Here is a 14,721-nt window from a genome sequence, read left to right as displayed (position 1 = left end):
GGATCTCAGGTCCCTCGAATCGGGTAACCAAACACATCACAAATGGACCATAAAGCTTTATAAAAAAGAGGTATTTTGAAAACCACCCGTTTTCACTTGGGTTTGTGTTTGGTTGTGGAATGATACCCTAACTATTCGGTTTTTAAGATAGCGAATCTCGTCTCCCCTACCCTAAATCTCAAATCCTTGTGAGGGCCGACCGACCCCGGCCAGAGCCCTGAAATCTCTCAAGAATCAACGCCCTAAATACATTTAACCAATGCAACGTCCAGGAGGTTGGTGCCGAAGTTGTTTCGTAAAAATTCAAATTTCAAAAACAAGGGGGCTGACGTCTTCTCACGAGGTGTCTTTTGCAATTTAGAAAAAGTAGAAGGGCTATTTTGCAGTTCTCCCTCCAATACAAGCCCTCCCCCCACCTCTTTGGCGCTTATCCGAACATTTTGGGGAAGATGGGTTCCATTGACACACCAACTCAGACAGCCGAAAACGGCCGGACGGCGAGGACCAATACCTCCGGCAACGGCTACGAGCAGCGAGAACAGAATCAGGCCGACGACGGAGTTAACCCTTCGACGATGGATGTCGATATTGTAGCAGCAGAAATTGAGGCAGCGATGAATAGGAACGCTGCATTGCTGCCACTGGAAGTAGGCACGCGCGTTATGTGTCGTTGGAGAGACGGAAATTTTCACCCAGTGAAGGTCATCGAACGTCGGAAAATGCTGTTCGCCGGAGCTAACGATTACGAGTACTACGTCCACTACACCGAGTGTATGTCTTCTTTGTCTTTTTACCTTGCCCTGTTATGTTCCCTTTTCTGCCAGTTGGATTGGAGTTCTTGGCTAGGGTTTGAGTTTTCAAGGATTTAGGGGTTATGTAGACCTAACGATCACGAATACTCCATCCACTACGCCGAGTGTATATCTTTCTCTATTCTTTTTACTCTGTCCTGTTATGTTCCCTTTCTCCCAGTCGGATTGGAGTTCTTGGCTAGGGTTAGGGTTTTCAGGGATTTAGGGGTTATGTATTAATTCAAGGCGCTACTAGTGACTAAGTACTCATTCTAGAAAGATGGTGAATGACGCACCTTGGCTCACCCCTTCCTCCCCCTTTTCTCGTCTTGTTAGTTTAATACGTAAGCGGTGTTATAAGGGTTTTAGGGGAGTTGATTATTAGGTTTTAATTTAGCTCAAAATTCGAAGTGCTTTTCTTGCGTACTCTTGATGAACCAGCGTTTATATATAGATGTAGGAGGTTTTGTTTTGGAAGTAAGAAGCTCCTTTGACATCTCTTCATTTTCATCGAATACGGCTTGGAGGGAGATCTTTTGAAAATGGAAAATTGGATTTCCTGTTAGATTTTGAGGACTAAAAACTTTTTTTTGGCCCTTCATTGCAAAAAGGGTTATGAACTTATGATTGGGGATTTAGGGTTTTAGGAGACTCTGGTGTTGTCGTGTTGGGATTTTATTGTTTGCTGTCTGAAAATGTGAAAATTGGACTGTTCCTGCACGATTTGCTATCTTATAAGGACAATTAAAATATTTTACTTTTGTGCGTAATATTTTCAGATTTAATTTTATCTTTTCGCGCTCTGGGACTTTGATCTTTCTGCACTCTGAACATGAGGACTTCGATTTCATAACAGCCCTTCAGAACTAAACCACAAACCAAGCTTTGGAATACAATACATCATCCCCACAACAGCCTCCAGTACTGGTTCGAATGGTCCTAGTCTCCTAGATGGTTTGAATCTTCCCAGGTTCTACATCATAAAGTGAGCACTAATTTCGCCTTGGTTCAATATTGTGGTTTTTTAAGACTCTAGGTTTTTAGAGTGTGGTGAGTTGGGCTGTTTGATGAGAGGTTGAAGATGATGAGGACAGCCGGAGCTGAAGTTAAACGAACAGGATAAACAAATTAAAAAGTAACTTTGCTGCTAGAGGTCTGCTTGGGCCACCTTAGGAATACATTAAAAAATACCCACATTCGACTATGTGATTTTTTAGGTGAAAATATTCAGCTCCCTGACTTGTATATCTTTTCCTTCTCAATTTATATACATAAACTTTAATACGGTTAAACATTGAGTAATTGTAAAATAATCATTTCTTTTGATACCTTAGTGGTCATTTTATTAAGAGTGATCTTCACAACATTTGTGTGCTTCAAATGCCTTATAAATGTTTCTTCCAATGTCAGAAATGATGTGATCATATGAGATCGATTTCACGCTTTGTCTAAAAAGATGTACTTGTTACTTTCTTTCCAATAAAATACCTTGCGGACACAGTAACTTCCAAGTTTAGGTTTGAAATCCAGATTGGGCCATTTGGTAAAACTCAATCTGGTGAACCTTCTCGCATTGTAATATTCATGTTCGACAAGTTGATATTTTTATAGAAGTAGCTATCTTGGTATTTGATATTGTTGGCAATAGCTCGTGTTTTAGCCAATTTCGTTTCATCATTAGCATCGGAATACCTAATCGTCATTCTTAGCACATGATTCCACAGATCTGGTATTTATTCTGCTACTTGTTCCTTTTGCAGTCAATAGGAGGCTTGATGAATGGGTGAAGCTTGAACAACTTGATCTTGAATCAGTAGAGAATGATGTGGATGAGAAAGTAGAGGATAAGGTATTCTTTGTTCCCCCCATACTCCTATTCACTACTTTCTACATAATCCTTCAATCCTCCTACCTGTACTGGTTTGGCATTTTCTCCATCCCTAAAGCCACCACTAGAGCCCCCATTAGCTCAAGCTGCAGCCTTTGTTGGAATGATACCGAAGACTTGGATCATCTTTTCTTCTCCTGCCTCTTCTCCAGCTTCCTTTGGAGGAAGTTCTTCTCCTCCATCTTGCCCTGCTCTTGGCCATCTTATGGGGTTTCTTGGGACTGGTTGTGGATCCTACAATCCTTCCCCAGTTCCTCTATTTGTGACATTGCTAGTAAGTTGGTCTTTGGTGCTGTAGTTCACCACCTTTGGTGGGAGCACAACCTCTGTAGATGGACTTCCAGCTCCAGATCCCTAGATGCCATCTATTTTGATCCCTCTACTAGGCTGCAGTTGCTTCCCCTCCCTCTGTAGCTGATATGCCAAGGAACAATGGTTATTGTTGTTACCTGGGTCTTTCCTCTTCTCTCAGCTTCTTAATTAAGGGCTGCCCCCGTTTCTTCCCCCTTATATTTTCCTTCTTTGTCCTTTGGGGTTTTGCTAATGATAGTTCATTCATCCCAAAAAAGAATTAATAAATAGGAATTATGCCCAGTACACAGAGTACTATGACAATTCTGTACTATTAATTGTATCTGCTATCCTTCCTACCTGATAGAAGAGGATTATCCATGTTTTAAAAAATTCACTTACTTTTAATCATGTTCTGATCGAATTATTCTTTTTTTGTAGTTCTATTTTGTGCCTTTTTCATTCCCCTTTTTCCCCAATATCTTTCTCTCGTAGAGAGGAATTTCAATTTTACAGCCTGTTAGATATTTCTTACACACATGGTCTTTTCAGGCAACAAACTTCAAATTGACACGCCACCAGAAACGTAAGATTGACGAGATACATGTGGAGGTATGCATTAATCAGACTTTATTCAGTGGTTACATTTTGTATTTGCAAAGCAATAGTGCACTACCTGAAGCTAGGCATTTTTATTCCCTGTCTGCTCTTGCTCTCTCTCTCTCTCCCCCCTCTCTTATGTTCTTTATCAATGAAAAGTGAGCTGCTATACATCTTATAAGCATGGTTAACTAAGATTTTGGGTATAATATTGCCATCTCTTGTACTTTTTCTTCCCTTCATAGTTGATATTAACTACTTGATTTTAAATACTACTGTTGATGGATAAATTTAATCAGTTGAGAAAAAGTTAAATCTTTGTCCTTTCTCTTGCTCCCTTACTTATTTAGAAGTGTAATTTTCTTATTTTATTTATTTATTTTATGTTGAGTTTTTGAATGACTCTGTAATGGGTGTATCCTTTGATTTTTGTACTTTCAAGATTGGAGAGGCCATTAAATTTCCTTATACAGAGAAGTGATTTAATCCAGATCAAAGTAGAAGTAGAAGAGCTAGGGGCGGGGCTAAGATAACCTTAGGAGAAGTTGTGAGGAGGTTATGCATGGCTTAGGCCTCGTATCTAGTATGGTTTCAAATAAAGCTGATTAGAAGGCAAGGATCCATGTAGCTGGCTCCATTTAGTTTGAATAAGTCTTGTTGTTTTTGTATTTTTGAGATTCTATTTCTGATTTTATTCTCATTGCTATTCTATACACATGCCAGCAAGTTCTCTCCTGCTCATGATTATTTTTTTCATCTTGGAATTTCCTGTTGATTACTCTGAAGGGGGGCCTCTTGCTTCATTTTTAGGGGCATGAAGAGCTTGATGCTGCCAGCTTGCGTGAACACGAAGAATTCACAAAAGTGAAAAACATAGCAACTATTGAACTTGGAAAATACGAGATTGAGACATGGTACTTCTCCCCCTTTCCGCCAGAATACAATGACTCTCCGAAGCTGTACTTTTGTGAATTTTGCCTGAATTTCATGAAGCGAAAAGAACAGCTTGAGAGACATATGGTGAGCAAAAGCTATGCCTCAACTTCTACTAGTTTGACTTGAGTTTGCACTAGATCATTTCACATGTTCCTACTAAAGCTTACTATCCATAAAGAAACTTGGCATTTGGTTATCTCTGTTGTTACATATACTGCATTTCTATTTCTGTCACACTTCATTATATTCCTCAGGTTTATTTTGGGAATGGGGAAATTTAATTGCAAAGTGAGGTCTCAGTGCATGATATGTAGCAATCTTTTGTTCTTGTCTGCCCATTCCTGGATGTTTAGTGCACTTTATAGCGAGTAGTAAGCATGTAATGGTTCACTATATTCATTCAAAGTTCCCCTAGGGAATTTCATTTCAAAATGCCCTGATGTGACCAGAATGGTGATTTCGATATCCTTACAATTTCTGAATTCAACATTGCTGACACTATTGGTAAAGGGCCTTGCTGAGCCAATGGACCTTCCAGTTGATTTGTACTGGAGAGATTCCAAATGCTTTTTTCTGGTAAGGAAAAAGAAAATTTTTATTGTGGAGAAGAGACTTTATGGATACAGAAGCATAATTTACATCAGTATGTAGTTTTACCCCTGATGTTGGACAGTCTAGTGTTAACAAAATCAAGGGCTGAAGCCACTGGACTACAATAGGAAGGTGGTGGGAAAAGGGTAGGATGGTTTACAGTTTCAAGTGGTAGGTGACAAAGAGGAAAAATGTAAGGGAAAACTCCTATTTTAGAATTGTGAACATTATCCATGAACATTAACCAAGACTAGGCTGACTAATGGTATAGAAGAAAGAGAAAAGGGAGAGTTACTAAGGAGAAAGAGAGAGAGAGAGAGAGAGAGAGAGAGAGAGAGAGAGAGAGAGAGAGATCTGTTCAGGGAAAAAGGGGGAAGGAGTTACATATTTTTAAGAGGTGGGGGGGGGATCTTCTATATTTAAAATTTTTAGGAACGTTGACGTAATTAACAAGTACTGTTAAATACTGACTCAAACTTTTGAAGCCTAATTCTAGAATAACTTTAGCCTCATGCAACTAACCAAAAGAGGACCCTGACTAAACTGAAGCCAACTACAACTGCTTAATGTACTCTACTACTTATATAATATGATTTTCATGAAACTATTTATTGCCTCACTTCTGGGCCATTACAAGTCAGTCAAGGCTTTCACTGGCTGTTTGAAAAATAAACAATGTACAAAAGAATATAGGACCTTGTGCGCATGAGACCGTGATTAATACTCTCTTTTTCAGCTTTCCTCTGGCTTCTAATTGGCTTGCATTGTCTTTTGTTAAGTAATGCTTTCTATATTTTCTTATGTAGAGAAAATGTGATCTCAAGCATCCCCCAGGTGATGAGATATATCGTAATGGCACCCTGTCAATGTTCGAGGCAAGTTATTGTTTACTTCTTTCAAGGAACCGAGTTTTTTCTGAATTTTCCCATTTACCTGAAAACTACAAATTAATTGCTTGTCTTAGCAAGTTATTAGTTGTTGCCTTTGATTGTCTCTTGACAATACTATCTCAGGTTTTCATGTTTCTTATTATATAAATATCTGCAGATTAACGTTTCAAATTTACTTCATTTCACCCCCTTTTTTCTGGGGTTTACAAATATGTATTTACTGTCAGACATCTCTTCTACCCATAATTATCTATTTTGCAAGTGCTTTTGCACTGTACATCTAGTATATTTGTTTGATCCGTCTTGGCGATTTTTAACAGGTTGATGGTAAGAAGAACAAGGTCTATGGGCAGAATCTCTGCTATTTGGCAAAATTGTTTCTTGATCACAAGACACTGTATTATGATGTTGACCTTTTCCTGTTTTACATTCTATGTGAATGTGATGATCGGGGATGCCACATGGTTGGATATTTTTCCAAGGTAATTGTTTCAGTTCTCTTGTTGCTAGCTCCAATACTAGAATGCGTCCCTGTCGTTGTTGTGGTCACACATGGATGTTAGAGCTGATATATTAAGATCTTCTGTAGGTGTAGCTTTGTGCTTGGTATCTGTATTCAATGGAAAAAGTTAAATTCATTGGAGGAAGATCTATCCATGACTAATCAGCTTGCTCTGGATGGGGAAGTGGGGATAGCCTTGGGGCATTTGATACCAATGGTGGCATAAGATAATCTTGCCTGGGCCATTGCTTTCCCATAATAATTTTGATTCTTTTAGTCATTTCTCTTGGGGTTTCTATTTGGTACCTTCCTCAGATGGAAGTTCATGTTTACCAATCCATTATCATGCTGCAATAATAGACGCTTCAAAATAACATTTGGGAGGGGGGGAAATAGTTTGCCTCAATCTCAGAGAGGTGAGGACATAATGTACATGGAATAATAACAACAATAATTATACTTAATAATTAAAAAGGCAGGCGAGGGGGAGTATGATTTTCCGTTTTGAACTGTATATCAGCTCTCTTTCTGCTCATGGTGAACAATAGAAGATAAGAAAGGATAACATACCAGCCTACCAGGGAATTGGTATCCACTGATGATGAAAATGCTGGAATCCATATGCCCGCTTGTCACACAGTTTACAATGTTTGACATGGACTTGTCCCCACCATGAGCATCATGTTCGTATCTATTTTATCATTTGTATTTAATGCAACTCATGTGGTATCTATTACTTTCACTTGGTAAAAATGAGATTACCTTGTGGTTGAATATGTATGTATAAGGTTGTTTAAATTTGTCATGTGTGCTATCTAATATTTAATGAAAGCCTTGGTTTAATGCTGTGGGCTGTAATTCCGAGTTCTTTTTTTTTTGTTGGTCCTTCCCAATCCTGCTTGTTACACAGTTTACACTCTTGGCATGAAAGCCTTGGTTTAATGTTGTGGGCTGTAATTCCAAGTTCTTTTTTTTTATTGGTCCTTCCCAATCCTGCTTGTTACACAGTTTACACTCTTTGGCAAGGATTTGTGCACACCATTTTCGTATCTATTTAATCATCTTTATTTAATGGCAATGCATGTAGTCTCTATTATTTGCACTTTGTGAAGTTGAGATCATCTCATGGCTGAATATGTCTATATAAGGGTGTTTGAGCTTGTGATGTGCGCGATCTAATTTTTAATGAAAGTGTTGGTTCGATTTTGTGGGCTGTAATTCTGAGTGAGTTTGTTGATGGTTCCTTCCCATTCCCTTGTTTTGTTGATTAGATTATCAACTTGACATGTTAACCCATCGCGTGTTTTACTGGATGATTAATTGAACATGTTTTTTAGTTTCAAAATTCAGTTTTTTTTATCTTATGTTTGGTTGTGTAGTGCATTTGGTTACACCTCTCCTGATTTTATAGGAAAAGCATTCAGAGGAATCCTATAATTTGGCCTGCATTCTCACCCTGCCTCCTTACCAGAGAAAAGGCTATGGGAAGTTTCTAATTGCTTTCTGTAAGCTAAGTTGCCTTCATACTACTTATATTCCTTTCTTTTCTTTTGTACCTTATTTAAAATTAAAACAAATACACATAATATCATAAAATTGTGGTAGATCTCTCAGTGGATGGTGCGGACAGTTAAATTGCAGACCAATTGTGTTAGATCTCAGCTCATATATTGTTGTTTTGGGTTGCTGTGTGAGTTGAATGGCTTGGCTGAAAAGCTCCACTTCCCTGCTCCTTTTTCTAGGTGCTTCAGTTCCTAAGGTGCCCTTATTGCTTGTATTGTTTGCTTATATAGTATTTTTGTTAAGGATACCCAGACAAATAACCCCCCCCCCCCAAAATAAAGAACCACAATAAAATAGTAGAAATATATGATGTGGTATGAAATGCTCATCTTTTTTTTTTTTTTGGGTAACCAAAATGCTCATCTGAATGGCAGCCTATAGAGATTGCTTTGAGTGAAGTGTCAGTGTGTGACATATAAAGAATTGTTTTGTCATGCACCCCAATAACCCATTACTTTGGTGGCACCAAACTGACTGGTGTTTCTAGTGTTATCAAGCAGTGTTGTTGCCCTTACAAGTGTAATGCATGGTGGTTTGAATCGTTGGGAGGCATTTACAGGGGGCCGGGGGGGAGGCGGGAATAAAAGAAAAAAGAATCATTTGAGGCATTGAATAGCTCATAGATCGGTGGATCTTCCTTGGGCTTTCCCTTGGTGTACTCTTTTGCCTTGGTTGTCTCAAGTATGTGCGTCATTATTTGCACTGAACTGCTGATGCCCTCGGGTTGTGCCAGAAACATGAGCCTTTTTTGTTCAAATTGATAAACAGTTTTTATTGCAATTGTTGTCTGCACATTAAAATTCTTTTTTATGTGGATTTAATGTCGAGCAGCATATGAACTCTCTAAGAAGGAAGGCAAGGTAGGCACACCTGAAAGGCCTCTTTCTGACCTTGGCTTGGTGAGCTACAAGGGTTACTGGACTAGGGTTCTTTTAGAAATCTTGAAGAAGCACAAGAGCAACATTTCCATTAAGGTATGCATGGATCATTTCTTTACCCTCGTGCTAATTAAAATGCAAAAGCATGATGTAGTTTTTCCTTGAGGGCAGACCTTGCACAACTGTGAGTCTGCTCCATTCCGCTTGCAGGGGCTGGAGCCTTGTGCAATGCATACCCCTTTTTGGTTGAAGTTTCTCTTTGTTTGCTGTCAGACTGAAATGTATCTTTTTTTTCAGATGTCTTTAAGATCACTTGGCGATCACCAATTTTCTCCAATGCACAGTGAATGGGAATGATCACTGTAGAGTGATCTGTGTTCAGATAAAAGCAATCACTAAGAGAAAAGGAATTAATATCACTGAAGAAATGGAAATAGATATAGGCAAGGAAACTAAGAGAAAAAATAAACAAATATTACTGAAGAAAAAGAAATAGATATAGACAAGGAAACTTAAAGGAAAAGGAATAAATATCAGTGAAGAAAGGAAATAGACATAGTCAAGGAAACTAAAAGAAAAGGAAATTGCGTGAGCACTTGATCAGGATCTGACAATCTCAAAGTCAGCCTTCCTTGCCGTCCTGATAGTCAGGCCTGTGCCAATATGTACCTCACACAATTTGAAGCTGGTTTCAGCTTCTTCTTTGTGGCCTATCCTGTGTTTATATGTATTTACGTAGAATCATATTATATTGAATAAATCTAGTGGTGTGTTGGTTGGAGTGGTAGTAAATATGGATTATGAATGCTAGCATAGTTAAGCCTAACCCTATTTTGATCAACAACCATATTATTCCTTTTATTTCAGTTAACATTTTGGAAGTGAAAAAAAAGAACATATTGCTAAAACTTATGTTTGTATACATATTCATCTTTCAATCTGTTTGTCCCTATGAATACACGTGCACTTAACAGGTCATTGTGGACCAATTGTTTTGTGACATTATGTGGAGCTTAATATGTCAAAACAGAAAATCCCTGGGTTTACAAACTTTTGGTTTAGTGTTGGTAGTCGGGTTATGTTCCCTTAACTTTTCCAATAGCCTGGTAGGCTCCGTGGGTTTGTTGTTGCATATTCACCTGCTCTGTGGAGCCAATTCCTTGATTGTTGATTCCCTACTGAAACCCTGAATCTGATGGTGGAGAATGTCTCACAATTACTTAACAATGTCTTCATTAAAGCAGAAAATTAAGTAGTTAACCATTTTTATATGGGTTTTTGAGCCTTGCAGTTCTAAAATTTGACTGAGTTGTGAATCTGTCTCTTGTTGCAGGAGCTTAGTGACATGACAGCTATAAAGCCAGATGAAATCTTGACCACACTACAGAGCCTAGACTTGATACAGTACAGGAAAGGGCAGCATGCCATCTGTGCAGACCCCAAGGTTCTTGATCGCCATCTTAAGGCCGCAGGTCGTGGGGGTCTTGAGGTTGATGTTAGCAAGTTAATCTGGACTCCCTATAAGGAGCAAGGTTGATCAATAGCAGGGTTATTACTTGCGACCACCCTTTCGATCTTGCGAATTCTTGTAAAGATGTAACATGTAGGTTGTATTAGTAAATGTAATTGGTTTTCACACCATTCTGCTTTTCGGGTCTCAGAGTTTGAAGGTGGCATCCAACTTCATCACTGGAGTCCCTTCTTATGATGGTGATGTAGGGTCTCTAGTTGTTCCCTTTTGAGCATGTTGGGTTTTGATGCTTTAATTGCATATCATTGTGCAGAAGGCACACTGTTTGTCACCAAGTGACATCTCATCTTAATCTGAATTTCCCCTCAGCTGGTTTTCCACGGGTTTTAACGATAACCAGTGATTTTGTGAGAGCTCTTTGTAAGTAAAACATTGAAGCCTTGAAGGGTTAGTCTAATGAAAATGAAGATTGTATTCCCACAATGATGGATCAGGTCTGGATCAGCGACCCCGATGCTTCCTAACCACAAAGATCAGTGGGACCCATGGTGAAAAATACTTTTTAGAAAAAATTAAAAAAAAACTTTTTTCCACCAGTGGAACCCACGGTGAAAAACACTTTTTAGAAAAAATTAAAAATAAACTTTTTTCCACCAGTGGAACCCACTGGTTTTTGTGGTCAGGAAGCCATCTGTGCTCCCCCGACGGGGAGATGTGATCCGGATTCTGATGGATCTCGCTAGTGTGTGTCTGATGTGTTGGTGGTGGGAAAGGCAAAGTTGCTTCTGCGGGGAAGGCCTTTGGACCTAAGCTACGCTTTTCATGTGCGATTGAGATGTAATGAAATCTGTGTATTGCCCATCTAGCAGTGGGCATCAAAGGTACCGGTAAGGGTGTAAAATGATCGGATAGCGATAATACTATATTTGCATCCTATTATGTTAAAACGAATTGTGAGGGTTAGGTTTGAAATTTAATAATTTTGGTAATTATTTTAGTAGAAAAACTAGAAAAATAAACATATGTCACACGGATAATTTTATCGGATTGATAATGGTTGGTGAGAAAAATGGTACATTATATGTGCATCCTATTAGGAATTTGACAAATTCAGAATGCAAACGTGTCCATGTACCAGCCTAGCAAGATTGGAAAACAACTTAATTCATGCATTAATTGCACGAGAAAATGAGCATAGACCATATTCTACCTTCTCGGATGATATCAAACCATGTCGCATCAAGTGTGGATGTCATGGTCAAGTGGCGAACTAGATTCATTCCAAGGAATCTTCCGATGAGATGCGAGGAACAAAACGTGGAAATATGGGAGGGATGAGAGAGAGAGAGAGAGAGTGTGTGACGCACGGAGTCAAGAAGAGCTGATTAAACAATATCCATGTACAATAATAACACGAAGAAGACACGAGAAGGTCAGACGGCTACCACCTACTTTCTGTGCTCTAAGTGTGTGGCTGTTAGTTGTCGCGTTTTATTTTGGATTTGGCTCGACTTTTCAAAAACATGAATGAGTTCTTTGAATTGGGTTTTCAATAAATGGTAGTTTGAAGATTCGGTCACCAAATAAAATAACAAAGTCCACCGAGTTGCATGTGGCTGGTTATATTTGAATTTGAATTTGAATTTCTTCTCCTTTGAGGCTTTGACAATGGTAATTTGAAGATTAACTGGTTAACTCGTTCGATTTCTACCGTTTCATACAATTTCAAACTGATACCCAAACAAATCATTGGACCAGGTCAATTTTGAAAAATTCATACCTTTCTGTGGTGGGACCCACGGGGGTCCAGATTCCAGAATCGAATTTAATCATGTGGGGGCACCGTTCATAGTGAAAAGTCCCAACGACAACCTCCATGGCTCCATCTCATATTTCGGATCATTCGCAGCAATTGAAAATCTTTTCAACAGAGAAGAATAGACTAGAATCACACGATGTCCGTCCTTAGCTACCACCAACCAGATTGTGTCACGTGGCTACGACATCTTAATGGGGTTCCCAATTCCCATCATCTATCTAAGTGGGACCCATCGATAAACGCGTACGATTCGTGACGCGTTGGTCACAAGTATAACTGGTGTACTATGAGATCGATAATTTAATGCATCCCCATTGCCAGGCCAATTGCAATAACGTGAGCATAGTTACTAAATTCGGTACGGCAATAGTTCGGATAGGATACGTATAATTATTAATCAATCTGTACAGTAAATAGACCATTTCCAATAATTCGTCTGGGCAATTGTACCTTACGTGTTTAATACATTTTTAAAATAAGTATGGGAACCAAAAAACCGGGAGAAGGAAAAGGGGTTTAGTCTTTGTAAAAATGGGGAGTGAACTGTTTTTTACAATTAAATGTATAATTTTCATGCCTCCATAAACAAAAAAACCATCCATACAAAATAAAAACCTAATTTGAGGAATTTTTTATTCTTTTGAATCTCTACATCTAAGATGGATAAGACAAATATATATAAAAAATATGTCACGTAACTTATTAAATCTACAAAACATTGTTTAACATTATAAAATTTAAATAAAACCATTATACATGATGTATTGTGCTTGTTTCTTTTCTATTACCAAGTAATCCTGTGTCCTCTTGTATTTTGATGAGCCTTTGTTATAATGCTTCTATGATAATGTTTGTTCCCTTTGCATATGTTCATACAAGAATAAACTTGTTTTTGTATTGTCCTCGGTCAAGCGATAACTATAATAAAATGTTCTAAAGTTGAATGTATATCTTCTCTATTCATCATAAACCATGAATTTTATATTATTTCATTAACCATTGCACCCAATTGAGACTTACAATGTTTATTGGCCCTCTATTTTGATGATGCCACCATACTCTTATGTCATCCTCAACACATTAAAGTACAAAAAAGTTAGATGCAAATCTTGTTTTGCATGGTTTTTTTCAAACTCGTTGTTGCTTTTCAAACTTAGTGCATTTTAGGATAAAGGAACCAAATAACTTATGGATTGAATCGTCCAACAAAGGTGATGCTTGACGATGAGCAAGCTACGAATCTTGGGAGTTATAAATGAAGAAGAAACATGAATGAAAAAAGAACAACAAGGAGAACGAAGGTTTTGTAAATACATACAAGGATTAAGGATTTTCAATGAATATTTCAACTTATTTTTTAAGAGATCTTTATTAGCGAGATTACTTTCTCCACTTTCTATTTCCTTGAGATAGTACTTCTTATGTCTTCATAACCCATTGTTTAGACCAATTATACCGTCATGAATGAATGAGTAAACTGTTTTAACAAACACATGTCATTCGTTTTTTTCCTCTTATCCAAGAAGAAACAAACACCAGAGTTGTTTTCAAAGATTATCACCAAACCCATACTAATTAAGTAATCTCGATTCAATATAAAAGTTGAGTGGTCCCCTAATCATAACCATTTTTTTTTCAGTCAAAAGATAAACTATATTCAGCTCTCTAGAAAAAATACCAGAGGAATTTAGAGAAATCAAAAAAGGGGTCGAAATAACCACCATACTTTAGAAAGTTTGAACTAACCTTTAGCCAAGCAATTAGTGTACAGATTACTTGACCTATTAATAAAAAAAAAAAAAGAAGAAGCAACAATTGACGAAAAGACCTAAGAATACTTTCAACAAGACCTTTGCTTGGCTAGTTGAATATTATTAACTATCTCATATCGATTTCGAACAGATTTAATTGAATAATTATTTTTTTAACATAGACTCTCTAATGTGTGTGCAAAATTGAATACAAAATTTTGACTAGTGAGCACATTCTTACAATTTTATTAATTGATCTTTGACAATCGAACAAATTAAACAAGTGAAAACCTCAAACATTATTAATCTTACTGTTACATATATTCAAGGCTGTCACCACCACCGTGTGTAAATACAAGAAAATGCATTAATATTCGAAAGTTTCTATTTGTTTTTAGTTTCTCTCTTAATACAAGGTCCTTATTCAAAAAAAAAATAATAAAAAAAAAAAAAAAAATATATATATATATATATATATTAAAAAAAAGCGAAATTCCGATATTAGAGGACGGTCCAAATATTATGCCACGTGATCGTACCTTCGTCTGTTACGGTTGTTCAAAAAACCGACAAGACGGAACAAAGTGAACGGAACTGTTTCGGATTTGTTCAACAAAAGCCGGAATATTATATACTAAACAGGCTTTGACCGTATCCGACGTGGAGTGGTGGGCCCATCTTGTGCGTTTGACCAAAACCATGAAGTTGATTTTTGGGAGTCGAGACTTGAGAGTGCATTGACTAGGTTCG

General features: G+C 37.7%; 1 protein-coding gene across 1 annotated transcript; it reads left to right on the top strand.

Annotated features, from left to right (window-relative positions):
• Positions 1-399: 399 nt before the first annotated feature.
• Positions 400-10,873, top strand: LOC149009213 (putative MYST-like histone acetyltransferase 1). Its single transcript, XM_089162153.1, has 9 exons — positions 400-771; positions 2,552-2,640; positions 3,523-3,582; positions 4,381-4,590; positions 5,904-5,972; positions 6,308-6,469; positions 7,901-7,994; positions 8,884-9,026; positions 10,264-10,873. The coding sequence occupies exons 1-9, from the start codon at positions 450-452 to the stop codon at positions 10,465-10,467; spliced, it is 1,353 nt and encodes a 450-aa protein (XP_089018279.1). The 5' UTR covers positions 400-449; the 3' UTR covers positions 10,468-10,873.
• The last annotated feature ends 3,848 nt before the right edge of the window (positions 10,874-14,721 follow it).

Source organism: Hakea prostrata, chromosome 7 (genome assembly GCF_041222555.1).
Source record: "Hakea prostrata isolate BN-2017 chromosome 7, UWA_Hpros_2, whole genome shotgun sequence".
Taxonomy (NCBI): domain Eukaryota; kingdom Viridiplantae; phylum Streptophyta; class Magnoliopsida; order Proteales; family Proteaceae; genus Hakea; species Hakea prostrata.
The sequence above is the reverse complement of the archived record's forward strand: the minus strand, read 5'-3'. Positions and strand labels throughout refer to the sequence as shown.